This window comes from Malassezia globosa (assembly GCF_000181695.2).
Source record: "Malassezia globosa CBS 7966 chromosome Unknown mgl_sf_9.1, whole genome shotgun sequence".
Lineage (NCBI taxonomy): Eukaryota > Fungi > Basidiomycota > Malasseziomycetes > Malasseziales > Malasseziaceae > Malassezia > Malassezia globosa.
In genome coordinates this window covers 143774-170248 of record NW_001849862.1, presented here as the reverse complement: position 1 = coordinate 170248, position 26475 = coordinate 143774, and the positions used below count along the sequence as shown (strand labels likewise).

General features: G+C 50.9%; 15 protein-coding genes across 15 annotated transcripts; 7 read left to right on the top strand and 8 right to left on the bottom strand.

The window, feature by feature from the left end:
* Window positions 1–264: 264 nt before the first annotated feature.
* Window positions 265–651, top strand: MGL_3417 (uncharacterized protein; the record flags this gene model as incomplete). Its single annotated transcript, XM_001729330.1, has 1 exon — window positions 265–651. The coding sequence occupies one exon, from the start codon at window positions 265–267 to the stop codon at window positions 649–651; it is 387 nt and encodes a 128-aa protein (XP_001729382.1).
* A 501-nt stretch (window positions 652–1152) lies between these two features.
* Window positions 1153–2741, top strand: MGL_3416 (uncharacterized protein; the record flags this gene model as incomplete). Its single annotated transcript, XM_001729329.1, has 2 exons — window positions 1153–1381; window positions 1414–2741. 2 exons carry the CDS (start codon window positions 1153–1155, stop codon window positions 2739–2741), a joined length of 1557 nt encoding a protein of 518 aa, XP_001729381.1.
* A 285-nt stretch (window positions 2742–3026) lies between these two features.
* On the top strand, window positions 3027–3848 carry MGL_3415 (uncharacterized protein; the record flags this gene model as incomplete). Its single annotated transcript, XM_001729328.1, has 2 exons — window positions 3027–3234; window positions 3319–3848. The coding sequence occupies 2 exons, from the start codon at window positions 3027–3029 to the stop codon at window positions 3846–3848; spliced, it is 738 nt and encodes a 245-aa protein (XP_001729380.1).
* Window positions 3849–4195: 347 nt separating this feature from the next.
* MGL_3414 (uncharacterized protein) lies at window positions 4196–6475 on the bottom strand (the record flags this gene model as incomplete). Its single annotated transcript, XM_001729327.1, has 1 exon — window positions 4196–6475. One exon carries the CDS (start codon window positions 6473–6475, stop codon window positions 4196–4198), a length of 2280 nt encoding a protein of 759 aa, XP_001729379.1.
* Window positions 6476–6785: 310 nt separating this feature from the next.
* Window positions 6786–9494, top strand: MGL_3413 (uncharacterized protein; the record flags this gene model as incomplete). The annotated part of the gene is made up of 1 exon (XM_001729326.1): window positions 6786–9494. One exon carries the CDS (start codon window positions 6786–6788, stop codon window positions 9492–9494), a length of 2709 nt encoding a protein of 902 aa, XP_001729378.1.
* A 375-nt stretch (window positions 9495–9869) lies between these two features.
* MGL_3412 (uncharacterized protein) lies at window positions 9870–10271 on the bottom strand (the record flags this gene model as incomplete). The annotated part of the gene is made up of 1 exon (XM_001729325.1): window positions 9870–10271. One exon carries the CDS (start codon window positions 10269–10271, stop codon window positions 9870–9872), a length of 402 nt encoding a protein of 133 aa, XP_001729377.1.
* A 321-nt stretch (window positions 10272–10592) lies between these two features.
* Window positions 10593–12122, top strand: MGL_3411 (uncharacterized protein; the record flags this gene model as incomplete). Its single annotated transcript, XM_001729324.1, has 1 exon — window positions 10593–12122. The coding sequence occupies one exon, from the start codon at window positions 10593–10595 to the stop codon at window positions 12120–12122; it is 1530 nt and encodes a 509-aa protein (XP_001729376.1).
* Window positions 12123–12193: 71 nt separating this feature from the next.
* On the bottom strand, window positions 12194–12904 carry MGL_3410 (uncharacterized protein; the record flags this gene model as incomplete). The annotated part of the gene is made up of 3 exons (XM_001729323.1): window positions 12194–12242; window positions 12295–12839; window positions 12887–12904. The coding sequence occupies 3 exons, from the start codon at window positions 12902–12904 to the stop codon at window positions 12194–12196; spliced, it is 612 nt and encodes a 203-aa protein (XP_001729375.1).
* A 922-nt stretch (window positions 12905–13826) lies between these two features.
* On the bottom strand, window positions 13827–14594 carry MGL_3409 (uncharacterized protein; the record flags this gene model as incomplete). Its single annotated transcript, XM_001729322.1, has 3 exons — window positions 13827–14364; window positions 14416–14476; window positions 14573–14594. 3 exons carry the CDS (start codon window positions 14592–14594, stop codon window positions 13827–13829), a joined length of 621 nt encoding a protein of 206 aa, XP_001729374.1.
* Window positions 14595–14833: 239 nt separating this feature from the next.
* MGL_3408 (uncharacterized protein) lies at window positions 14834–17017 on the bottom strand (the record flags this gene model as incomplete). The annotated part of the gene is made up of 3 exons (XM_001729321.1): window positions 14834–15040; window positions 15109–16686; window positions 16841–17017. 3 exons carry the CDS (start codon window positions 17015–17017, stop codon window positions 14834–14836), a joined length of 1962 nt encoding a protein of 653 aa, XP_001729373.1.
* Window positions 17018–17491: 474 nt separating this feature from the next.
* Window positions 17492–18445, top strand: MGL_3407 (uncharacterized protein; the record flags this gene model as incomplete). The annotated part of the gene is made up of 1 exon (XM_001729320.1): window positions 17492–18445. One exon carries the CDS (start codon window positions 17492–17494, stop codon window positions 18443–18445), a length of 954 nt encoding a protein of 317 aa, XP_001729372.1.
* A 549-nt stretch (window positions 18446–18994) lies between these two features.
* MGL_3406 (uncharacterized protein) lies at window positions 18995–19672 on the bottom strand (the record flags this gene model as incomplete). Its single annotated transcript, XM_001729319.1, has 1 exon — window positions 18995–19672. One exon carries the CDS (start codon window positions 19670–19672, stop codon window positions 18995–18997), a length of 678 nt encoding a protein of 225 aa, XP_001729371.1.
* Window positions 19673–20359: 687 nt separating this feature from the next.
* MGL_3405 (uncharacterized protein) lies at window positions 20360–20819 on the top strand (the record flags this gene model as incomplete). The annotated part of the gene is made up of 2 exons (XM_001729318.1): window positions 20360–20762; window positions 20812–20819. 2 exons carry the CDS (start codon window positions 20360–20362, stop codon window positions 20817–20819), a joined length of 411 nt encoding a protein of 136 aa, XP_001729370.1.
* Window positions 20820–21097: 278 nt separating this feature from the next.
* Window positions 21098–22966, bottom strand: MGL_3404 (uncharacterized protein; the record flags this gene model as incomplete). The annotated part of the gene is made up of 1 exon (XM_001729317.1): window positions 21098–22966. One exon carries the CDS (start codon window positions 22964–22966, stop codon window positions 21098–21100), a length of 1869 nt encoding a protein of 622 aa, XP_001729369.1.
* A 766-nt stretch (window positions 22967–23732) lies between these two features.
* MGL_3403 (uncharacterized protein) lies at window positions 23733–26228 on the bottom strand (the record flags this gene model as incomplete). The annotated part of the gene is made up of 1 exon (XM_001729316.1): window positions 23733–26228. The coding sequence occupies one exon, from the start codon at window positions 26226–26228 to the stop codon at window positions 23733–23735; it is 2496 nt and encodes an 831-aa protein (XP_001729368.1).
* Window positions 26229–26475: the final 247 nt, after the last annotated feature.

Sequence of the window (26475 nt, the reverse complement as noted above, 5' to 3'; positions counted from 1 at the left end):
CGGCGCTTTAGGTGTCTCTCATGTCCGCTTTGCCAAGACAGCGACGCAGATTTAGTACTTTAGTTTTGCCTTCGAACGGGTACGGTCTTTCCTCCACTAGGTGGGGGGAGGTAAGAAAAGACTGCTTATGTCAGTACGTCTGCGTCAGATCACAGTTTCAAGAACATTGCACGAACGTGCTTGCTGGCGACGAACCCACGCGCCTTACGTGGCCATAACTTCGTGTTTTTTGACAACGCCGTACAAGTACCTTGAGCAATTTTCATGCACGCAATCGTTGGTATTTTGCGTGTGCGCACGCTGGTCCAGGCGGTCGTTGGCTCGGCGTGTGCGCCGACGGCTCCAGTGACCACGGCCCTCGGGCTATCTGCGATGCCCATTTGGACTACCACTTCTCGCATTTGGACACATTGCTCAGATCAGCTTCGGTCATACTTTCAAGATAATGTATTTGATCCGCCCGGATCTTGTACTTCTCGTCTCTCCATCGCTGGCAATCCTTCCGCTGCCTCGCCGTCCTTACCGCTGGCGGACGCATCACCATTGCTTTGGGACGGTCTAGTTCTGGCTGCACCAAAAAAGAAAGTTTCACATTCACGTAAAGCGATGCGTGCAGCGAACAAGGGACTGAAAGATCGTGTTGGTACGTAAACAAGTATTCTTGTCTGATTCACACGCGCCTGTAGATTTTGTTCACTGCCCTGGATGTGCCCGACCGAAGCTTCAGCATCATCTGTGTGAGCATTGCTATGGAGATCTGGCAAGAAGCTTAAAACAAGTAAACAAGTCGTCTCTTCCGTAGTTAAACATCGTCCTCTTTCCTTGTACTTCTCATGCCCTGCGAAGACTTACAAGTTTTCATCTTTCAACGAAATCATGCATATGGAAATATCCTATCGACTTGCTACCAAATGGATTTTTCTGTTTCAAATTCCACGTTTGTTCGATGGGCATAGCTGACTTCAATGATTGTAGTTTCTTTTAGAAATGATGCTCGCCAGTGACGTCGACCATGGCGTCTGTGGCTTGAATCCATTATCCACTCAATGCTTGCATGGAGGCCGATTTCGCGGCGCTAAAACGTGTTTTTGTTAGAAATATGGGCCAAATTTCGTGAACGGTTGTGGAGCAACACAATCACTCCCCGCTACCATGCTCCGACATGCAGCAACGGATGTGAGAGCAACGACAAGGGTCATGGCGAATGGGCTCCGTGCCTCCCTATTATGGAATGGAACATGGAAACACGTAGTCGTATATCCTGACAACCGTGCCATTCATAGTGCGCCTCTTCTGCTCACTCAAGCGGAGCTGCCCGGCGCCGTAGCAGCGACGGTAAACGAGGCAGATGCGAGTCCAAGGGACAACGCAAACGGCACAAGTACGTACGAGGCCCGTTGCTATTGACAAAAGGATTTCTCCCACCTATGAAAAAGTACCCAATCCCGCGAGAAGAGGCACTATCCATCTTAGAGTTCATCGCTCGTGCGCTGGCGCACGGCGAGGGACCGTCAGGCCACTCGGTTGATTCATTCCGGGTGTGTTCAAAACAATGTGAGATGGACGTTTTGGGAATACTTGAGCGAGGGAATGTTCCTGTATCTGCATTGCGAAAACTTGCATCAGCCGTGCTTCAAATGAACTATGAGCCACAACGCCTGGCCATAGTTGGCGTGATGTACGGAATCGCTTCGCGACGTGGGGACGAAGACGCTAGGTATTCATGGGCCACAATGGTTATGGAGGGACTTCTATCCACGCATTCGAAGCAATTGGATGTACTTCAGGCCGAAGCAGCCACGGCAGCGTACTCACAACTTGCGCGCAAAGGTCACGCTCGGGCCCAATTTGGTATGGGGCGTCTTGTACTGGCGAAAGTACTGAGCAAGACAGGTGCCGATGCAGCAGACAAACAGGTGCAGATGGCAGTGGATTTATGGCAGCGGGCTGGAAGGAATGGGTATGCGGAAGCGTGGTATGAACTTGGGCAACTGTACCACGGTGGTCAGTTTGTTCCCCAAGACAAGTTGCGAGCACTTACGTGCTTTGAACATGGTGCACGTGGTGGAAGTGCGCAAGCAAGTCACGCCCTAGGCACTATCTATCTCACGCGTGCGCGCACCCAGGCAGATCGTGCTGAAATGGCAAACGCAGCAAATTCATCTGCTTTGGCTGCTCGCTATTTTTTGCAAGCAGCACAAAAGGGACATGCGGCGAGTGCCTACAACATGGGCTTGCTGTACATGCGAACATCTATGTCGGAAAAGGAGCATAAAGCCCGGCAAGGTGTCTTACCAGACAATCGAAGCGCACGAGAATGGTTTGCAGCAGCAGCGTCAAGGCTGTTTCTTCCTGCCATGATGAACTACGGCGCGATCCTCATGGAAGGCCGCGGTAGAGATGACACTGACACGCCTGCTTCTGACTTGGAAGAGGCCAGACTCGTATACACTCGAGCTGTGAAACTCTGTCAGAAGATCGAGCAGCAACAACAGGAACGCTCATCGTCCGCTACACTAAGGGGAGTGTCTGCCGCCGTGAAACCTGACCATGACACGTCTGCCACAGCACGGCATATGATGGAGACCGCTCGTGCAGCGCTCAAGATCCTTGATAAGCAACTTCTTTCGTCACCGACCGGCACGCCATCATCATCTTCGGCCGCTGCCTCGTCTTTGGAAGCTAGTCCTCAAAGAGGCGGTTCATCTCATTGGCTTTCTTCCAACTGTACTATCATGTAGGAGCATCTGTAGCTGGGAACACTTTATGGGGCCAAACATGCAATCATGCACGTCCCACGTGTCGTCTGCACGAACGGTTGGCACCCCCAGAACAAGGTTGCCAGACGAATTAGTCATTACCAAATCATGCATGTGCAGCCGACGGCGCAGTGTGGGACGTCGAACTAGGAAAATGTGTGCACACCAAGCGCCGATTGCCTACCGGCCCTTGTTGAGTCGTTTTTCCCCACCTGTCCCCCACATTACGTGCCTTTTGCCCACCAAACCAGCCTAGCCCACTACATCATGGCTTCTGTGCAGCAGATCGTGATGCATCCATACGTATCGCAAGTGCTTAAGTTCTGGAGCACGACTGTTGGTCGTGACAAGACATCGCGTGCCGTTCAGTACCTTTCGCGGTTCCTTGCATGGTACTACTTGACCATGGGTGCACCAAAGGAGACGGTGACGCGCTTCTCTTCAATCAAGTCGAACATCGGCCTGAGTCGTAAGCGTACGTATTCGTATTTTGCAATGCCGTTCTTTGTGCCTTAGTATTCCCCCCTTATTTCTATGCACATACTAACCGTCATGCCAGTGTTTCGTATCGGCAAGTTTTTGGAACACTTCCAAGCTGCAATGAAAGCTTTGTCTACGCCGGACATTGTGCTTAAGGTGACCGCTGTTGGACGTCAGCTTGGATATGCTTTGTACCTGATTCTTGATGCTCTCCAATGGGCGCATGGCTCAAAGGCATATGTCTTCGAGAAGGAAACATACCAGAAAATCGCCAAGAATGCCGCGCGCTTTTGGCTCGCTGGTCTGACGTTCTCGCTTATTAGCGGCACGTACAAGTCGTACAACCTGATCCAACGTAACAAGATGGCGCAACGTCCGAAAGCGACGGCTGAAAAGGAAGCTGAGCGCCGCGTGGAGCTTAACCAGATTGCCGTCGAAACCAGGGCTGTACGTCTGCAGATGCTTCAGGACCTTTGTGACTGGATCAACCCAGGCTCGTCGACGGGCTGGATCAATGCCAATGATGGTATGGTGGGTCTTGCTGGCTTTGTGTCTTCGTGTCTTGGTGCTCGTTCGCAATGGATTAAGGTCAATGGCACTAAAAAGTAATGGTGATCATTTCATGCATTTCAGTAGATGTTGGCCACATGGTGTTGCTACTTTCACACATGTCTATACAAAGAGCTTGCTCAAAACGGGTTAAGGACTGAGAATTGCCTTTACTCCAATGTGTGTGTGTGTGTGTGTGTAAATAGCAAACGTAAGCAGATTTTATATGCGTAGCATCGATCACTAGAGGATTAATCTGACATCGACCCTCGTCGCTCATCGTCGGCACCGTCTTCGGGCCGTCCAGAGAGAGAGAAAGAGAGCCCTTCTTGGATTTTGTGATGGAAGTACCCATTCTATCGCTGAAATCTCCTTGAACCGTTGTTCATCTACAACATGCAAAAAGACTACCCGACGACTTCCTCTTTCTCCTCCAATACCTCCTCGACCCACTCCTGGATTTCCTCTGTGCTCTCCTTCTCAAGCTGCGAGGCACTGGATATAGCTGTCGGCTCTTTGCCCTCTTCTTGAGCCTTCTGGAGCGCCTCGCGGTTGTATGCACGCCAACTCTTCCATTCTTCGAGCATGCGCTTGTACTCTTCGCGGTGCGCAAGAGCCTGGCTGCTCTCGGCCTCTTGGTCTTCCTGGTCGAATACTTTCGAGAATTCTTTGAGGTTCCTGCGCACGCGTTTCATCTCGTCCTTGCTAAGCAAAGATCGTGGGCGGGGCCGCCACAGAATTTGCTTGAATTGCTCAATGATATTCTTTTGCAGTTCGTTACCACGGAAGTCCCAGATCGCATAGCCTTGTTCCATTGAGTGGCGCCAAAGGCTGGAGGAAGTAGTTACAAAACGGCCACTAGGGTCCCATTCCACATCCGTGATGCTATAGTGCTCGCCAGATCCAATCAGCTTCACTTCCTCCAGCACTTCGCCTGACGAGTTCTGTCGCGCATCGTTGTTAAAGTCAACGTCGTACCATTCGAGATCAAATTTGCTCGACGAGCCGAGCGTTGCTGTGAGCAAGTGACGACCACGTGGCGACCAGAACAACGCATTGCAGGTCTTGTTGTCCAGTGTTTTCAGGAGCCGGAAATCGCCACGAGGGTGTAGATGGTAGAAGTGTAACTGCGTCTTGAGGGTGATACTAGGGGCCACAACACCTAGATTCGGGTCGTTGCTGGAGATTACAGCGAAATGCGTGCCTTGTGGTTCCCACGCAAATGCCACCACAGGGTCCTTCAGCTCGACAACTTCGACCGGGAAGTCCTTTTCCCTCATGCGGAAAAGCTCAAAGTTGCAAAACACAGTTTTTTTCGTCTTCGTCTGTCGGTCGACTTTGACGCACAAAAAGTCTCCTTGTGGGTGCCAATGCAACTTGCAGTCTGCGACATTAAACAAGTTCTTTGAGCGTAAGATCTCTCGCTTCGGCACACTGATCACAGTCACACGCGCAGGCTGGTTTTGGACTTCTGGTTGCCAGTACACAAGCATATTGTCGCGAGGCTTTTTGAAGCCCTTAGGCAGGTCTTTGTTCTTGCCGTCATTCCAGATTTCTAACGCGTCCTTATCCTTGTCGCCGAGCGGGCACCACTCAAAATCGACCACGCCTTCAATCTTGATACTCTTCTGGTCAAGTAGACCCATCGATGGCAATTGATACACGCTTATGCCTTTGCCTGGTGTCACCTTTGCACAGTACTTGCTGTCCCCACTCCATTTCAGGAATGGCCAGCTAAAGCCCTTGATCGCGGGACCTGTGGGTCCTGTCGTGTCCTCTTGTAAGATTGGGAACGTGCGCAAAAGGTGACCTGTTCTTACGTCCCACACAGCGACACGATTGCCCTCGTCTTCTGGCGCAAAGAACTGGGGTCCTTGCGGCGCATTATCGGACACTTGTATCGGTTCCGGCGACCATGTCACCATGTACTTCTCATTCGGACTAAAATCAACAAGACGCACACCAGGGTGTGGGTATCGCATGATTCGTTCCCACGTTGGGCCGCCCCACAGAGCGATACCCTGCATATGAAATGTAGCCAAGTATGTACCAAGTGGCGACCATTGCACATACGACTCAGTCCAGCGCGTGCGTTTGTGAGCTTCATCGGGCTGGGCAGTCCGGCTGTGCCACGACACAAGCACATCGTCGCGCGCACACATCACGACCTGATCGCGTCCGGCCTGGTCCATCAGCCATGAACGAAGATGTCCACGCTGGTGGAATGGCTCCTCTTCAGGGTCCTTGTACGCTTCGTCCATGTTTGCAAGACGTTCTACATCTGTAAGACGGTTCAGCACGAAGCGGTGCCTCTTGTCAAACGCATATCCATTCATAGCACGGATCGCTTGCGTCGCCTCTTCATTGTTGGCGAGTTCCATGATAATATAGCCTTTTGACTCGCCATCCTCTTTGTATGGGATGTGCATCGCATCCAGGCTCACATCAATGTTGGCCTGTGTGCGGAATCGTTTCTGGATTGCCTCAAACAGACGCTGCTCCTTAGCAGACGTCACAATTGGTACGCCGTTGATTACAATGTCATTGTCCAGCCCCTCATCCATGTGCACTTCATATTTTGCCTCGATATCCGAGAAATCAATATCTTCAACCGAAGATGTAGGATCCATCCTGTGCTGCTGCTGTTGCTGCTGCGCGGTGGACGTCGAGGTCGAGGCGTCAGCCATAAAGAAGAATCCTTTGTGATTTTCTATGAGTGGGTTCTTTCGGATCGCCCGGCATTTTTCGCTTTTCGCCCTCTTGTCTCACCTCTGCTCACCACCGCGAACGTGTCACGTGGAGTGCATCTTTAATAAGAAGTCTACTGTGCGGAGAGGGGTTGGGCCAATTTTTTTTCAATCTTTTGACTCCATAGGAAAGTTTGTGTGCGTCATCAAAGTGAGTGAGGGCATAGGACCACATTTTTGGTATTTCTTGCTCTTTCCTTGACGATACGGTGCCGTCCCTTCCTCGCAGCTGCTGCGTCATTCGTATAGAATGGGAAAGCACGAGAAAAAGGCCGGAAAGGGCCGTCTGGATAAGTTCTACTGGCTTGCGAAGGAGCAGGGATATCGATCGCGTGCTGCTTTCAAGCTTGTACAATTGAACAAGAAATACAATTTCTTAGAGAACGCACACTGCTGCATTGATTTGTGCGCTGCACCAGGTGGATGGCTTCAGGTTGCAAGCAAACACATGCCACCGAACAGCCTTATTCTGGGCGTAGATCTTGTGGCCATCAAACCCATTCCTCGATGCATAACTTTTGCCGAGGACATCAACTCGTACCGGTGTCGAGAACAACTACAAGAACACATGAAGGATTGGAAAGCTGATGTTGTTCTTCATGATGGCGCACCGAACGTCGGTACGGCTTGGGTTCAGGATGCGTACGCACAGAATGAACTTACACTGCAGTCCCTTAGACTCGCAGTCGAGTTCCTTGTTCCTGGCGGTACATTTGTGACAAAGGTTTTCCGCTCGAAAGACTATAATAATCTAATGTGGGTTTTCCAGCAGCTTTTTCACCACGTGGAAGCAACGAAGCCGCCGTCATCTCGAAACGTATCTGCAGAGATTTTTGTTGTATGCCAGCGCTTTAAGAACCTGTCGCGTATTGATCCCAAGTTCCTTGACCCTCGCTACGTATTCAAAGAGTTGGATCCGTCTGGGAAGGATCTTCTGGGAACAAGCTCGCAAAATTTGCTAGAAAATGTCCTCAATCCTGAGAAGAGCCGGCGCAAACGTGAAGGTTACGAAGAAGGCAATTATACCCTGTATAAAACCATCGGTGCTGATGCCTATATTCGCGGTGCTGATGCAGTTGCCATGCTCGGTACCTACAACCGCATTACTTTTGACACTGACGTTGACAAGACATATCTCCAGCATCCGGCGACAAATGATGATATCAAGGCGAATTGTGAGGATCTGAAAGTCCTTGGTCGGCGCGACTTCTCGTCGCTGATGAAGTGGCGCAAAGCCGTGCGCCAATCGATGAATCTCGATGCCCGTCCCGATAAAACCGAATCACATAATGTCACGGTGGAAATGGAGCCGCTGAACGAAGAGGATGCGATGGACGAGGAACTGGCACGGCTTAATGAAGAAGCCTCGAGACGGGCGCGGAAGGAACGACGCAGACGCAATGAAGCACGCGCCAAGAGTCTCCAAAAACTACAGCTTAATATGACTCTACCTGCCGACGCCGGTGAAGACTGGCAGGATCGCGCACTTCAGGGCGAAGACATGTTTTCTCTTGATTCGGTGAATAGGCGGCCAGCACTGGAGAGGGGTGCGAACTCTGTCGATTTACTCGATGCTGATGAAGCCCAAAGTTCTGATAATAATGATGACGTTCACCACGAACAAGGGAACGAAGAGGATGACGACGATGATGATGATTTGGACGTCGACGACGATCGTGAGCGTCGTATTCGTGAGCTGGAGTCAGGCATGGACACACTCTATGAGCAGTACCAGCAGCAGCTTCAAAGACGTGACACCAAGTACCTCGCGAAGGAAGCTAGACGCAAGTCCGGAAAGTACGAGGAATGGGATGGTATATCGTCCAAGTCAGACGATGGTACAGATCAAGGAGACAGTGACGAAGATGGGCCGAAGGCCATGGGGTACGATGCAATGAATAAGCGGAAATTCCATGAGGAAACATATGACTCGGATGATGCTGAGGACGATGAGGACGAGAGAGATAATTCGCGTGAACTTGAGGTGTCCAGTGACCGGTCACAGCTGCGCAAGCCTCATGCAGCTGCAAAGAGCACGCCTAAGTTGTCACAGAGTGGCGACATTTCCCTGAGACCTCTTGAGCCCTTTAAGAGTGTGGATCAGCAACAAAGCGCAGCCTCAGCACTGTGGTTTGACAATCCTGTGTTTCAGGACATGGTGCCGTTGGAAATGCTTGCCCCTATGTCGAAGAAAGTGTCGCGCGAACCAACGCCTGAACTGGAAGAAGAAGGCGAGGAAGAAGATGAAGAAGAAAATGATTCAGAAGAACTTGATGACCAGCATGATATGGACGAAGATGACGACACTATGGAACTTGTGCCATCTAATGAACTTGATTCTATCCCCGATGACGACTGGAATGTGGATGATGAAGACCAGGTTGCAAGGAATCAAGAACGTATCAGAAAGCACGGTTTGCAAACAGCTGAGGCAGTATCTATGGCGCATGCTCTTGTGAACCGTCAAATGACCAAGACGGATCTCGTAAACCAAGGCTTTAATCGTCACAGTTTCAACGACAAGTCTGGCTTACCGGAATGGTTCCTAGAGGATGAAAACAAACACTACAAGACAAATATCCCACTATCGAAGGAGGCTGTTGAAGCACTCCGTGCACGACAGCGTGCCTTGGATGCACGGCCGATTAAAAAGGTTGCTGAAGCCAAAGCGCGAAAGAAGCATCGTGCTGCCATGCGACTTGAGCGTGCACAAAAGAAAGCAGAAGCTATCAATGAGAATGCCGACTTGTCCGAGCGTGAGAAGGCAGAAAACATTAGCAAGATTATTGCCCGCTCAGGCCAAAAGACTGAAAAGAAGGCTCCTCAGCTTGTTGTTGCTCGTGGTCCAAACCGCGGTATTAAAGGACGACCTGCAGGGACGAAAGGCCGATACCGGATGGTTGACCGACGTATGAAAAAGGAACTACGTGCGCAGAGTAAGTCTAAAAAATGCGAATAGCGTATTGACCAAACAGAACGTATTGATAAGCGTAACGGGAAAAAGCGTAGCTCCTCTCATCGGAAACGTCAGATCCCCAAGGGGTACTAACTATCGTTTTAGCGCGACAAATGAGCGACTGAAAACCAGCACATCCAGAATGGAAAGAATACATAGTAAATCACCATAGCAATGCGAGCTGTATCACTATGTAATTTTTGGAGGGAGAAAATATCATCAGGGACGCGTGGAAACGGAACGAATGAAACAAGTGTGCAACGTGATACTTTCTACTTGCAACACAGGTCAAATGCAGAAAGATCCTCGGCTACCCGGACAACCACGCACAAATCCAACGCCCACGTCCATATGCCACGATTACGGGGAGATAACAATTTACTCCTCATCACCCTCCTCCTCTTCTTCCTGGTCGTACGACACGTTGAAGAACTTGACTTCGAAGCCAGCCTTAGATGTCGCAACAACACGCAGCCAGTCACGAAGCTCAGCACGCTTCAGGAACTTCTTTGTCAAGTACTTGAGGTAGCGCTTCGAGAAAGGAATCGTCGTCTTGACCCAGATCTTGCCCTCACCCTCGCGCGAAATCTGCACAACATCACCAAGCTGACCAGCTTTGCCGTCAACCTTGATGCGGTCGTGCAGGAACTTCTCGAAAGCATCACCGTCCAGCACCTTGTCGTTGGCAGGACCCGAGAAGTCAATGAAGAAGCTGTTGCCCTTGGCAGAAGCCTTTGAGGCGCCAGCGCCAACAACCTTGTTTGTCTTCGTGACAGCCATTTTTTTTTTGAATGTATGCGGCCTACTGGTTTGGATCAGCAAAGCGTAAGAAGAAGAAGCAATATTGGGAGGCTGCAGAACTACAAATCCACTATGTCTTCTAACACGTGATCAATTTGTCCTAAGATTCCACGTGGCCCCACATGCTCGATGCAACTTCCTGTCACCCTTTAGAACATTACCCGCTTGGTTTGTCATTTCGTGGCGCACAACTCAGTCCGAGAAAAAAAATCGGTGGGTCTCACTGGTGAGAGAAAGTCGTGTGCATTGTGTCATTGCATCAGTAGCGACAACCAGCAGGGGGCTTGTTAGTGTTGCAGCATGAATGACACTTCTGATTTCATGATCAAGCCCGACAACTCGGGCCCAAGTCTCCGATTTTCTGAATGGCCTTTACTCTTGAAGGACTATGATAAGCTACTTGTGCGCAGCAGCCATTTCACACCAATTCCGCACGGCTGCACGCCACTGAAGCGCGATATCCTGACGTATGTGAGCAGTGGTGTGATCAATTTGGACAAGCCATCCAACCCTTCGTCGCACGAAGTAGTTGCTTGGCTTCGTCGTATTCTGCGTGTGGAAAAGACAGGTCATTCCGGTACGCTTGACCCGAAGGTAACGGGGTGTTTAATTGTATGTATCGACCGAGCAACGCGCCTGGTCAAGTCTCAGCAGGGTGCAGGCAAGGAGTATGTGGCTGTTCTTCGCTTGCACGACAAACTCGACGATGTGAGCAAGTTGCCTCGCGTGCTTGAGACACTTACGGGCGCTCTGTTTCAACGCCCACCTTTGATTTCGGCTGTGAAGCGCCAGCTTCGTATCCGAACGATTTACGAATCTAAATTACTCGAATTCGACAATGATCGTCACTTGGCAGTATTCTGGGTCAGCTGTGAGGCAGGCACTTACATTCGTACTTTGTGTGTGCATCTTGGACTTTTGCTGGGTGTCGGTGGCCACATGCAAGAGCTGCGTCGTGTTCGCAGCGGTGCATTGAGTGAAGACGACAATATGGTGACAATGCATGACGTTCTGGACGCGCAATGGTTGTATGATAACCAACGAGATGAATCGTACCTTCGACATGTGATCCGCCCACTCGAATCACTCCTGGTCGGCTACAAGCGTATTGTCGTGAAGGACAGTGCTGTAAATGCTGTTTGCTACGGCGCAAAGCTCATGATTCCTGGCTTGTTGCGCTTTGAGTCGAATATTGAACTGAATGACGAGGTGGTCTTGATCACCACTAAAGGTGAAGCCATTGCCATCGGCATTGCTCAGATGACTACCGTTGATCTGTCGACATGTGATCATGGTATTGTCGCGAAGGTCAAGCGCTGTATTATGGAGCGCGACACCTATCCACGCCGCTGGGGTCTGGGTCCGAAGGCTTTGGAAAAGAAAAAGCTTGTTAAAGAAGGCAAGCTCGACAAACATGGTCATGAGATCGAGGGCGTCACACCCGAGAAGTGGTCGAAAGAATATGTCGATTACTCAAAGCCTGACGCTGATAGAGCTGCCGACGAGCCCACAACAGGGCCTGATACCTCGATGATGTCGAAGAGCGAAGCAGCTGATGATGACGACGATGAAGCAAACGAGACCGAAGCTGAAGACGAAGCTGACATCGAACCTGAGGCTGGCGATGCGTCTTCCAGTGAGAAGGCTAAGAAACGCAAGGCTGATGCGGATAGTGAGGACAGGGAAGAAACAGAAGAGGAGCGTAAGCGTCGGAAGAAGGAGAAGAAGGCAGCCAAGAAAGCACTTGAAGCAGCGGGCGAGACGAGCGAGAAGAAAGAGAAGAAGGACAAGAAAGAAAAAAAAGAAAAGAAGGAGAAGAGGAAGGACTAAAGTCATAGAACCTGTCTGTGTCAATCTTTCTGTGTCTACAACATCCGTATATTGTAATTCTACGCCTTCGTTTACAATGCATCCTTTCCAACAGTGTAGCGGGACAGGTCGGTATCGGGTCTGCAATGTGTTAGTGTTTCGTGTGTGTGTTTTTATTTTCTGGGTCACATACTCGAGTTGACCATTCACTGGGTTCCGTCGTGCACTGAAGAACGTGTATGCGAGAATTATATCCTTCACATCACGACTTTCCTTGTCTTCGAGCATTTCCTTATCGAGGAAGAAGAATACTGGTAGATCAATTTCCTCGCCGGCGCGGATTTTCTGTTCTTCGAAGCAGAAACATTCGATCTTGTTGAAGTAGGGTGCGATCCGATCGGGAATCACGTTGTAGGTGGCAATTCCAATGATATCTTGGTCTGATTTGTTGTGAGCTTTGAAAAACGTAAGCGCTGTCTCTCCTGGCAACACGAAGATTTCACGTTGCTCAGGAACAAATGACCAGGGAATTTGGTTCGAGGTACTTGCATTAAAAGAGACTCGAATCCGTTCCGTGGCATGTGCCGCATTGTATGGGTCCGTGTACGAGGGAACTAGACGTGAAGGCTCAGAATAGCGTGATGAATCGGTCATAGGAGTGCCACTGTATCCTGTCGCTGCACAGAATGCCCGATACAGTGGCACAGCCGCATAGGTTAGGCCCAAAGCAGCAACAAGCTTGGCGTGAGTGAGTTCCTCGATGGTCGTCCAGCATGCTCACGTACTCCTGCTGCAGCATACATTGCTGCACTTATGTTTCTCTGGCGTCGAATAGTCTCCTGTGCCTCTCGTTGTTTGACATGAAATGTTGGGTTGGGCTTATTCGATGATATGCACCGCTTCTGGTGGTACCCACCCACATGCCATGTTTCTCTCGCACATAGAGTCCCAGGTAACATATATGACGGCCTCAAAGCAGACATTGATGATGCTCGTAACAGAGCAGGGTATCGAATGAGCTGTCTCATCATATTTAGCACTTCAAAATGGCACGACTGTGCTGTCAAACCTCTTTCTAGGCTGGGCCAAAGCGTTCTATAATTGTAAGAGGGAGTCGTTCCATACACCCACAAATTCTGACGGACTCCACGTGATATGTACGCCACTACACACATCGAAGCCCAACTTGGAACAGGTTTTGAGCCAACGACGTGAAGGAAATCGAGCCGGCCTTCTTGATGGTTTCCTTACTCAGGTATCTCAGGCCATAGACCCCACAACAACTGTGGATACGAACATCGCTCCATAGCCATAGTACAGATCCAGCTATTCTACGTTGAAACACACTGAGTTACCTTTCCCTGGTACGATTCATTTTGCGTCATCCTAAATTGACATGGCTAATTTAAAAGTACGAGTATAGAGGGGTAGACACCACAGGCATAAAGCAAGAGATAGCCGCTCCGATTAGGAACCGCCTTATCCTCAGCTTTGGCTGAGAAAGGGCATGAACTCCAAGTAGAGAAAATAGAGAGAAGCATCGCAACATACCCAACCCCAATGAAAGCCTAGCCATCTCTCGTGGATATACACAGAGCAAGCAAGCACGTGAATTGCACCTGCTCTCCCGATCGTCGACAGACCTCTACACTCCCAGAGTGCAAACGGCGAGTGGACAACAAGCTCGAGCCAAGCGTGCACTCTGACCCAAGGAGGGAAAGAATTTTAACGGTTGGACTTGGCGACACGCTCAAGCTCATCCTTCTTCTTGATGGCGAACGAGTTCGACGAACCCTTCGCGGCGTTGATCAACTCATCGGCCAAGCACTCAGCAATGCTCTTCACATTACGGAAAGCCGACTCACGGGTGCCCGTGGTGAGGAGATAGAGCGACTGGTTCACACGGCGCAGGGGCGACACATCAACAGCCTGACGGCGCACAGTACCCTGCGAGCCGATACGGGTCGAGTCCTCGCGAGGGCCTGTGTTGATGATAGCATCCACGAGAATCTGGATAGGGTTGGCGTCAGTAAGAAGATGAATGATCTCGAAGGCGTGGGCAACAATGCGGACAGCCATGAGCTTCTTGCCATTGTTGCGGCCGTGGAACATGAGAGCATTAACAAGACGCTCGACAATTGGCATTTGAGCCTTGCGGAACTGCTTCACGGCGTAACGGCCAGCCGTGTGAGGCGTGAACACATTGTTACGGAGCGAAATGTAATCCGTCAGAGAAATGTCCTTGACCTCAACATCTTGAGCGCTAAACAGTGGTTAGTATACAACAACATCCTACTGCGCGAACTGTACGTACTCCCACTTGCCGAAAAGGCGAACAGAGCCAGTCTCTGGGACAGCGAGAGCGGCAACGTCCTCTGCAAAGTTGTTAGCTCATACTCTCAGTTTGTGAAGGGGGTGCGCGCTCACACGCGCTTAGCTTTGCTCTCATCAATGAGGCACCAGATACGTACTAGGGATTCCAACCTTAGCCATATTGAATTTCAAGTTACGGTGCACAAAGGCAGTTGCAGGAACAGTACAGAGATTGTCTTGCTGTAAGTTCCAGAACAAAAGACTGAGCTGGTGTAGAGAGCCAGTCAGTCAGGGACTTGAGGTGGTGATGTGCGATGAAAGACACCAGATGACGGTCGATTGCCCTAAGCTCGCACACTCGCTACGCTGTGAGAGTGTCCACTTGAGTTCACGTGATATCCATAAAACTATGTACCTACTCACGTGAGGCCACGTGGTTCTAATATCACCAAGTGCTTGTCCGTCAGTGCGACAGAAATCCGTGGTAAGGACGTTGCATGCGTTGATGACGAAGCCGAAACGGACCGTTCACCATGCTCTGTTTTCTCGGCCGTACAGTTCTGTTTATTCCACGATAGATCCATTACGGCGCCATCTCCCATATATGTGTATTTGCTGTGTGCATCCTGGAATGTGTTAGTAGGTGAAGCTAGAGACAGCGATCGGAGGCGTTGTAGTTCACCCATTTACGTACTAGTATGCGTGTGATAAGAACGCGGTGGTCGATACCGCCTGTAGCCAGATAGCGTGCGCATGGACTGAAACAAATCGCATACACGCTCATTTCATGTCCATCAATGATGCGAAGACATGCACCAGTATCACCATGCCAAATTCTAGCAGTATGGTCGAAACTGGCCGTGGCAAGCATTCGAGGCTGGTCAACGTGCGATGAACCAGGCCCTGTGGAATTCCATGCAAGCGCATACACTTCCTGAGTGTGTCCGCGAAGCACATGGAGCGGATCAGCATCATTCTGTACAACTGATGTGGCCATTGCTAGACCACTCACACATAGGGCCCATATGTGAACGGAGCCGTCATCAGACGCAGAGGCCAAGAGCGTCTGCGATGGGTCAAAACGAATCGCATTGACTTCATCCTTATGTCTCGAATATGTCTTGATAGGTTTCGGTTCACCAAGTTTGCATACGTGCACAGTGTTATCGGCGGAACACGTCGCAAACAGACTATCGGCTAGAGCCTGATTCGGGTGTGCAACTTTCTCATCGGTCCGGCCGGTGAGCCATTGCACATCCAGCACATTGTCAGCGTGCAGGCTGAATTGCTGCCGAGTGCGTCCGCTGCTAACGTCCCACACAATTGCGGAGCCATCCGCACTGCCTGTCAGCAACAAGTTACCTTTACGATTCCAGCGCACGGAAAAAATTGGTCCCTGGTGCATCGACATGACCAAATGCAAGTCACCTTGCGGAGTCCATAATCGTAGAATGCCGTCGTAGGATCCAGACGCGAGTAGTGTGCCATCGGGATTCCAAGCAACGGACGAGACATTCTTGGCCTGCGTAGGGGGTAAGTGCTTGCATACGACAGGGGGATCATGAGGAGAGGCCATGTCCCAAATCCGCACAGTGCCATCACCCGCACCACTAGCAAGGAGATCAGGCACTGTGGGATTCCATGCAGAGACAAACACTTCGGCCGTATGTCCGGACAAAACAATGGCGTCCGGATCAATGGATGCAGGCTGTGATGGCGTGATTTTGGGACTGCGTGAAGAAGAGGTTGTGGGCAATGGCTGCTCATTAGAACTTGAGCGGCGAGCATGGTCGTTTTTCGCCTTTGATTTGGATCGGCGCGCCGACCCCTCCGACTGGAGTTCTCCTGAGGGTGGCGACACATCCATGGCCACAGCCTCGTTCCTGGACCGCTTATCCGAGGCACGCACATCCCAGTCCAACCGGCGCTTGGCCGAAGTGCTTCCCACACTAATGGAAGGCGTCGAAGCTGATCCAGGCTGCTCAATGGGAGGAGACATCGCCGATGGCTGGCAGGGTAACGCCGATGTTTGTGATGATGCGTTTACATACTTCTCAACCTTTTCTGGTTGCACTTCGATCGAAGGCGTGAGACACGTGGGAGCAACAAGCGCTTCTGGTTTAGGTAACGATGCCGATGGGGAAGGATTGTCGTTTGCGCCCGAGGGACTTGCCTCTGTGATGCTTCTTAATTTCTGGACATGGCGCTCCGCTTCCGTATAAAGAAGACCGCGATGTAAGAAGTGAAGTAATTGACCAGGTTGTACAATCGGCTGATGTGCAGCAGTCACATCATCTAACCGAGCTTCATAGCGAAGCGTAAAGCATGTATGAAGAAAACCGGATTCTTTCAAGTAGTGGTAAATGAGCAAATTGACTTCAGACGCAGAAAATTGCGTCGACGCATTCTCATCTGGCATCACGCACACGCGTATGGGCAAGCCGCCACAGTACACACGCTGCAATGGGAATCAAGATGGTATCGGCAAGCAAAACGCCTAGATACAAGCAAGCCGTTGTCGTAGCAATGAGGCAACGGCGTGTCAGCAATCGCGTATGGCGACGGCGATCGGCCGCGAACCCAGATTTTTGACAAATGAACATAATTCCTCAACGCACTTACAATTCTTTCACCGGTGCAGATGCATGAGTGCCTCGGTGTCTGCAAGTGCTCGAGTGCGTCTGAGTGAATACATGTGGAGTTAGAAAGGTTCAAACGATCAGGCAGTAGGCGCGATAAAGAGGATTGGTCGAAGGCTAACTACTTGAATCAACACTCAGTCGCAAAGGCAATTTGAATATGGCGTCGGTGGCAATCCAGGCTCAAGTACGACGACTCTGGACAGCTGCACTGATGTTGCCTTTGGGCGCGCGTATCTTGACGTGCGCGCTGATTTGTGGCACGAGCGTACTTGCAGCTTTGCGTTGGTGGCAAGTGTCCGGCGTTAGGGTCATCGATTATGCATATGTCGTGTTGGTGCCATCACGGAGCTGGCTCTTTCCTTGGACTTTACTGACATCTAGTATTTGCACGACATCATGGGTCGAGGTACGTGGTATCTTCACGTATATGCGGGTATGCTAAGACAGTTTCTCTTTTACGTGACGGTTGTGCCTCTGAGTGCACCGTATCTTGAACAACAATGGGGCACGAAGGAGCTTCTCTTGTTCTCAACCATTGTCACTATTGTGACGAATATTATAACATGGATTCTTGCGTTGCTCATTTCCACTGTCCAAATGGCCGTGGGAATATCGTCAGGGAAACTTAGTATGCTTCACTCCCATTTTGATGGAATGCACATTATCTTGACTGGTTTCCTTGTAGCATATGCGCAGCTCATGCAAGATCAAAGTGTTTTTTGGGTGTACTCGTACCGAATTCGAGACCTTCTGATGTTACTGATCGGTCTTACGAACATTCCCATATTATTGGGCATTGTTGCGCCCTTTCTCCAAGTCCAAGTAGCTTGGATCGTCGCCTGGGTATACTTGCGTTTTTATCAGTATGGCGCAGCGGGACAGCGTGGTGATGCAAGCGAATCATTTGCCTTTGTTGAGTATTTCCCTTCATTTATTCGGCCATTTTTGTCGCCGGTGATGCATTCTGTCCATCGTATCGTATCAGCATGGGGCCTTCTGCCATCAGCTGCCAGGTACACGGATCTGGAGCTTAGTATTGCAAACGTGCCTCTGGTGGATGCACGAACGGAGGCAGAGCGTCGCCGAACTATGGCCTTGTCTGCCCTAGATTCGCGCTCGTCATCTGACAAAGCACAAATGCAAGCAGATTCAGACTTAGCGTCCAGACGGCCTGCCAAAGGCGTAGTGCCGGGCACAGACCGAGATGCAGGCCACAAATTGTGGCTAGGCTCTGATAATGAAGCCGCTCCTATCTCAGGGTTTTCTGCTGCGTCCACTCCGATACCAAGACCAATGCCTAGCATGACCTCTACAGCTCCTGGTCCTGCATCTCGTATAGCGGCACCTTCTATGGCTGGTGCGGATCTTTCACCATCGTCTGCTACATAGAACGACACGATACCCAACAGCTGTTTTTTTGTGATGCTGTCCTTGCGACAAAATAACTTAATGAGGGGTTTACGTGAATGAATGCTACCTCTATGTCTATCGTGAACGTACGTTGTGCTCGATTCTCAACCATTCCAAATCGATGGCATGACGAGATGCCTAGCTTTTACAGAGAATCTAAAGGGTCTAGCTAAGCGAACTATCATAGTAGTTGCCTATTGTACCAAGGTTGATGGCTCGGTACATCCTACGATCGACAAATGGACTTTGGCTGCGACGTGCGCACAACCGTATTGTAAGCGTTACCGCTGTGTCAGACGTAATTGAACAACCAAAAACACCACATCAGCCTCGCTCAATTTATGTGAACTGCACGACTGGTGCTAAAATCAGCTCCGTCTGTAGCTGTACAGAAAAAAAAAACGATGGGCATTTTTCATAGACACAAGCTCGAAATACAGACACTACAATCTTGGTCATCGCTGAATATCCCCAGTATTTTATCATATAAAGCAAAGTCCTTGGCTAAGATATAAGAATAAGTTTTGCTTAGGACGCAGGCGTAGATGCACCGCGGACGTGTCGCTTGGCAAATGAACCCTTTGCCAGACGAATGACACTTGGCTTTTGGTAACGCACAGTCCGAGTTGGAGCAACCGTCTGATCACGACGACGCATAGGCTTAGCCTGCTCAAACTCAGTGCCGACACGCGCAGCTTGCTGAACCGAGAGCTGTCCAGCATACAAACGGGCTCCAGTCATAGGACGAGTGAGTGTGCGGCCGCGACTTGGTCGGGAGATTTCCATGGCATCCCACAGCTTCATGTCAGGGCGACGCGGTCCTTCCAGCGTATCTTGAGCCCACATGCGCTCCAAATAAGTAGCGGCCTTTTGTGCAAGGGCATTGCGAGCTTCATCACCACGGAACCGGACAAGCTTGCGGATGTTCTTCCGCGTCAGTTCGTGGAATCGTGTGTCTTGCTCAAGTGGTATGGACGATTGTGCCTTGATTAGCTCTTGAAGTGTGGGCCAATCAATGGTTTTTTGGGCGCGATGCAGAAGCACATACGTCTCACGCGCCATAGACCGCGCAGTCATGTCTAGCTTCACATCAGTCGGATTGTCAACCAGCTCCAAAATCGCTCGCGGCGCATGGTCGCCCTTACGATGACCCATCAAATGCACGCGCGTATACCCACCGGGTCGGTCTTCGTAACGTTTCGCCATATCTGCCAGGCGTGGCAAGGTGGTACGATGCGCGAACAGGAACGATTGTGCACCTGACCATGCGGTAGGTGTTCCACGCTTTCCGAGAGTTATGACCTGATCAGCTACACGCGATGCCTCTTTTGCTTTTGCCACAGTCGTCACGATGCGTTCATGCGTCAGTAAGGATGAGACGAGATTTCGAAGTAAGTGGTTCCGATGTGAGGCTGTAGAAATGCGTCAGTGCAGGTGTCGCACACGTACGTGATCTGCTAAGCTTTCTGAATGCAAGTCGTTTCATCGTCGCCACTCGTCGCTAAATTCTTGCGTAGATAGTGGCGTCGACTTTGGTACTGAGTGTGTCTGTCTCAATACGACAGCAAGTAGTTGCGGTCGTGACACACGTCTTTCTGTCGGCTTGCTTGGCTTCTGGTCTGTTTTCTTCGATTGGACGAACGCTTTAGTGGGTGTCGTCTTGTGGAGGGAACAGGCCGAGAGAAGGGGAGGTGAAAGGATACACTCGGCCGACATTCCATTCTCGCACCTGCACAACGAGGAAAGCGTGTGTGTCTGGAAGCGGCCGGCGGCTCGTGACCGACTGGGTGGGCGTCGCCGTCCTAGCCGCGCCCCGATGGGGGAGGGGTGGATGGAAGTGTGGGCTGACAAACGGTTTTTCTCTAACTCATTGAGTTTGTGCTGTGCATCACCATGCTGAGTGCTGCTGCCATGTCGTCGATGATCCCACGCGCTGTGCGCTTCACTCCCATGCTTGCCCGCACTGCTGTGCCCACAGCTGCGCGTGTGTCGTTTGCCCGAGTGCCAGTAGCCATGCCGGCTATGCTGGCCCGTGGCTATGCGAGTGGCGGTGGTCTCTCGCTTGAGGACATCAAGACACGCATCACTGATGTGATCAAGTCGTTCGAAAAGGTCGACCCTAACATGGTGAAGCCGGAGGCCAAGTTCACAGATGATCTCGGCCTCGACAGTTTGGATGCCGTGGAAGTGGTCATGGCCATTGAGGAAGAGTTCAACATTGAGATTCCCGATGCTGATGCGGACGCCATCACGTCGGTCCAGGAGGCCATCAACTACATTTCTAACACGCCAGATGGTATGTATGGCTACGATGGAGTAAAGACTGACCCGATAAACCCATGTAGCTATCTAAGCATTGGCATGAATCTTGTTCTGCTATCTGCTTGTCATTTCCATGCCTCCATACTTCAGATAGTTAGTACGCTCCTGGCCACGGAGAAATGGGATTATTCCACAAAGCAAACAACCTGAAAGCAAGTGATTAGCTGGATATGACAGGGCTTGCGAAAGTAGATGGGCGAGCCAGTACTGGGATGTGTGTCGGTCGTGACAGATACGATTGGCAGTCTAGATGGTATGGGAAAAAGAACAACAAGAAATGCGCCAAAGCTAGGCACATCCATTACACGCCTATACATCACGAGGCTCCCGGCCCCAGTCAATTGCATGTACACCTTGCTCCATTATGCTTGACGAGTCTTCGTAGGATCCAGTGTAGCTGAACCCGCGGAACTTTTCCTGTACACTGCTCGACAGAAGTTCGTCGGTTTTGCCTCGCTCATGCTTTTGTATATCGACCCCATTCTTTGCCGAGGACGTCAAGTGCATCTTTTTCTTCATGGCATCATCGAGCTCTTCATCCAGTGGCTCTTCGTTTTGAAAAGCAAATCGAGCGACTTCGCTGATGTTAGCATTCGTAAATTCAGGATCAAAGTTAGCCACACTCTCATTCGAATCGACGAGCGGCTTGAACACGGGTGGGATCCGCTTGTGTGCAAGCGCATCCCAGTCCATATCACGGAAAAACGCATGATCTTTCAGATCTTGTGCATCGTTTTGAGCTCCAAGACGATGTTTCGGATTTCGGTTTAGAAGACCTTTGACAAACTGCTTGCCATCGTCAGTGATAGCACCTCTTGGAAACTTGATTTTTCCAAAGCAGATATTCCGGTACATTTGTTGTGTGTCTTCAGCATAAAATGGAGACCAGCCACAGCACATTTCAAACAAGAGCACGCCGAGCGACCAGAAATCTACTAGTTTGCTGTAGCCCATTTCGTCAAGCAAGATCTCTGGCGCAAGGTATTCCGTCGTGCCGCAAAACGTATTGGTCAGCTGTCCCGCGCCAAGATCTGCTTTGCTAAGCCCAAAGTCACACAGCGCAACATGACCTGTGGCGTCCAGCAGGATATTCTCCGGCTTCAGATCCCGGTATATAATGCCGTATTTGTGTAGATGCTCCAATGCAAGAATGAGTTCGGCGACATAAAACTTCGCTCGTGCTTCTGTAAAGCGCCCTTCACGCTGCAGGTGCCAAAACAGCTCGCCACCCGACTTGTAGTCCGTGACAAAAAACAGTTCCGTCTCAGACTGGAAGCTGAACTTGAGGCCGACAAGGAAGGGACAGTCCTGACTCTTTTCTAGGATCTTGCGTTCGCCCATGGTATGTGTGACTTCCTTCTTAAGCGCAATCTCACGCTTCGATAGCACCTTCATCGCATAGATTCGCTTCGTGTCTTTCTTACGCACCTGGAACACACGCCCAAATGTGCCACGTCCAATGAGTTTGAGAAACTCAAAGTCTCTTGGCGAAAGCTTGCGTAGGGGCAAACGCTCATATTCCATTTGAATCTGCACATCGCCGCGCACAAGCTGCTCTTCACCATCGTCCTTCAGCAGGTAAAGTGTGTACCAGCGCTTGGTTGTTGAACGGTGAAATAGGCGAGGAAATACTTCGCAAGCCCCCACAAGCTCTTCTGTGTCACCGATTCGATCATACACGCTTAGATGCAGACTCTGGTTCTCTATAGTAACGTCAAAGGCGGCTGTTTCGTTCCATACGGGGTGGGCACCCACGGCCATTTTTGAGATGTGTTTGCCAATGTATTCGTTTTTGTCGAACTGCAGCACTGCATAGGGATGAGACAATGTTTGTGATGCCACCGTGAGATTGCGTCCCTCTATTACCTGTACTCTGAGACAGCCGCGGGCCGAGCCCGTGTTGCGCGTTACATCTTTCGGCTCAGCTCTCGGCTTCGGTGGCGGAAGTTTAATGAGAAAGTCTGATGTTTCCTTCGATATCGTCGGCTCATTGGCACATGCCAGTGTCGACATCTGCCCTTGTGCATGGCCGGGCGTTATGAGAACACTGGGCACACTGGCACGATCAACCGACCGATCCGATCCGATGAGACCCATAGCTCCTGCGCGTGAGCTAGTTATCCGTTCCTGCAGCAGATCAAATGGATTCTGATCTACAGCCCGAGCTTTAGGCGTCATCTGTACACACACGCATGGTTAGTTGTCTGCATCCTCTCGATCGGCATCTCGTAACATTGCCACACAGCCACTCTGACGCCTGAAGGTGTGGCCGACCGCACCAGGCCGGCTGAGGCAGCCCCGCTACACTTGGCAGAATACGTACTTGATCATCATGGGCAGGCATGCCTGACTCTTCAAGTGTGCTACGCATGACGAAGACGTCTTGCGCGGCAGGCACTCTTTCGTCACACAAGAATCAGATGCTTAGTAGCCAAGGGCTATGCGAGCGGTCAATGAACCGCCAAATTTTGGCTTGGCTTTGCTGCATCGCCCAGCCCTATGGCCAGGCCATGCACGCGTGCGCCCAACATGTTGCACTTTTGGCTTTGCGCCACGTGCAGCACTTGCACATCATTGGACACATTAGTATCCACACAATTTCAAAGGGGTTGTAACGCGTTTCCTATTTGTGTGGAGCAAGTTGTGGTTCCTTAAGCTGTGTTTGTGTATCTGTGCGGTGAGTCTTGAGCAGAATATGCACATCAGTCGAACAATAAAGCACGTGGGTTGGTGTGTCATTGGTAAGACGTCGTCCGCGAAGTGAAAAGCTTGCTGCGCAAGCTGAAAACGTATGTACACTTCCCCAATCGTACTCTTTGAGCTAGACAGCTCTTTCCTTTTACACTCAGGCAGGCATCTTGCTATTCTCCGCTAGTATGTGCGGGTGATACGTGGAAGCGAGTTGTAGTACATCAATGTCATAGCTCACGCTTACTATGGACAACTACACGCCCTCAGGGAGCCATGTACGGCGTGATTCATAGCGGGTCTTGGCAAGCTGCTGCTTGTGTTCATCAGGGCAGAATGCATCGGCGTGTGGCCACTGCTCGCGAGCACGCGACAGAAAGGAGGCGCGCGACATGGCAGGAGGAAGCGAGTTTTTCGTCTCTGCTTCAATGCGTCGGAGAAATTCAGACGCCGCTTGCAGAACGAACAATGACGTGTCATCACGCTTGAAAAGGGCAAATACGAGCTCGACCACATCTGTCGCCTCTGCAGAACCTTTCAGCACATACAAGAGCTCTGCAGATCCAAGGGCATGTAGTGCTGAATTATTCCCGTAATGTTGGACATATTCTGTGTACATGTGCTCGAGTGGTATGCTGAGCGGCGGCACTTCTTCCTTGAGTCCATTCAGCACTTTCTGCACCATGTCTGGGAGACGATCCACGCTCTGTATCGCTTGACGGAAGTGCGCAAACTGCCGGGCCAGACGTGGATCTGATGGGTCCAGTCGGAATGCAAGAGACAATGCACGAAGAGCCAAGAGCCAGCTGCGCTCACGAAGAGCGATTTCGAACGTCGTGAGCCACGTGCGCTGATCATTCGGTGCATATGTTTGGAGCTTTGTGACAAACATGTGTGCGTCTTTGAGTGGAGTTGTCGTCGATGCAAGTGCGATACCATGCGGGTCCGGATCAGGGGGCGCCATTAGTTCATCGATGGACTCATTCAAAGCAGCAGGCTTTTTCGTTTCATCGCCTTTCTTCTGTTCCGCAGCCTCACGCAGTTGTGGCTCATCGTGCAGTTTCGCATAGAGCATTGCGGCATCATTCGCCGCCCGAATGTAAGCAGGATGCCTGAACACGCAATCCTCGAATCGCAGTGTACGCACATAGGCGCGCAGAGTCATCTTTCGCATGCAGTAGGAGTGAAAGTCCAGCTGATCATCGTAAATATCCTGGACGATCTTATGCATTTGGTGGAAACGCTTGAGAGCCATCGCATTCTCACCACAACGCTCATGAGCTTCAGCGTCTTCAACTAGGTGGCTCAGTGCCTGCATGTCAACCAGATCGGCCAGCGGTTCTGGCACATCTGGCCGCGTAAATAGCTTGAGTTTTTGAGCAGCTTGTGCGATTTTGTTGACACGCAATAGATACTTGGCAGCTTTGGTGTTGAGATAACGGTCTTGCCCATCCAACAGACGAGCATCTTCCATAGCATCTGCCGCTGCCTCGTACGCACCTGCCCGTTTCAAAACGCGCGCGCGCGTCATGTGAAGCTCCGGCATGCTCGGCGTGTGCTCGATAATTGCGTCAATATAGTGTAGTGCACGAGACGTCCGACCCGTGTATGAATAGTGGTGAGCAAGGAAGTACATCGCGTAAAGGTACGACGACGGCGGCTCGTGCGCCGAAGCAGGGTTGTGCGGATCCCAAAGCATGCGGTATTCTTCCACGAGCGCCTCAACGACGTCCTGCTTTCCCTGCTGCTTGTAAAGGGATTTGACGTCGAGGAACAAAGATGGCACATTCTTGACAAGTGCATGCTCCAAGTACTCACGCGCATGTGTTTCAAACTCGCTGCCCTGCGCGAGATGCAATATCATGCGGCGGATGGCTGCAGATTTCGGAAACAGGGCCTTCAGTTGCAGTAAGATGGCTAGACGCGACTCGTCACTGTCCTTAACCGGACATGCAACGTCAAGGTACATTGAGATCCATTCCTTGTTCTCCGCATTCCACTGAAGCAGCGAGTCACAGACGTCTGTAGCTTCTTGCTTTCTTCCAAGGCTTTTCAATGCTTGGACACGCAGGACGCATGCGCTTGGCTCGTCGACGATGTGGTCTCTTTGTGCGTTTAGCAATTTCAGCACGCCCTCGGCATCACCCATTTGTTCAAGTAGACTCGCATGGTATAGAACCACCTCTGAGTACTCATAGTTGTGCTTGGGAATATCGCGATACACGTCCTCGAATCCGGCCAATACGCGCACGGCCTGCACCTTGTTGTCAGCCAAGTCGTGGGCGAGTGCAAGCGCAACCCAGTTCGGCCGCAAGTGTGGTTGAGTACGAAGAATCACAAGGCGTGCATCAATAAAAGGCTGGTAGTTGCGCATCTGCAGCTGCATGAATCCTGATTCACGGATCAAGTTCAGATTCCCACCTTCAATACGCAGCGCCTGTGCGTAGCACTTCAGCGATTCTTGGTAGTTCCGGTCCATCCGATACACAATGCCAAGTGCATGCCAGCAAATAAAGCTCGTGAGGTCGTATCGAACACCAAGCTTCGCGAGTGCTAGTCCCTCGTCACGCTGATGAATCGAGAACAAAACCAACCCCTTGATCGCTACAGTCTCTCCATGAGTAGGCACCTTTTCAAGAATAGCATCTGCCGTCTTGAGGGCTTGCTTATACTTTCGGTTCTCATACTCCTGAATTAGCCGTGAGAATAAGGCACGTTCCCGCGTGCTCAGCAGCACCTTTTTTGGCGGCATCAACCAACGTCGTGATCCCCGTGTTCAGATGAAGCCTGGAAGGTTTCGCATACGCGCTCACCCACTTGTTCGAACCCAGGGACTGCTACATCACGTGACACCAAATCGCGCACATGCTTGTCCTCCAAACGCGCTCACGCCCACTCCGGGTGTGGACCTCGACTTTGGACCTTGGATCAACTAACCCACGTAAGATTACTTGGTCGTGCCAAAACCGTACATGCGCAACATCATAGATAGCATCAAA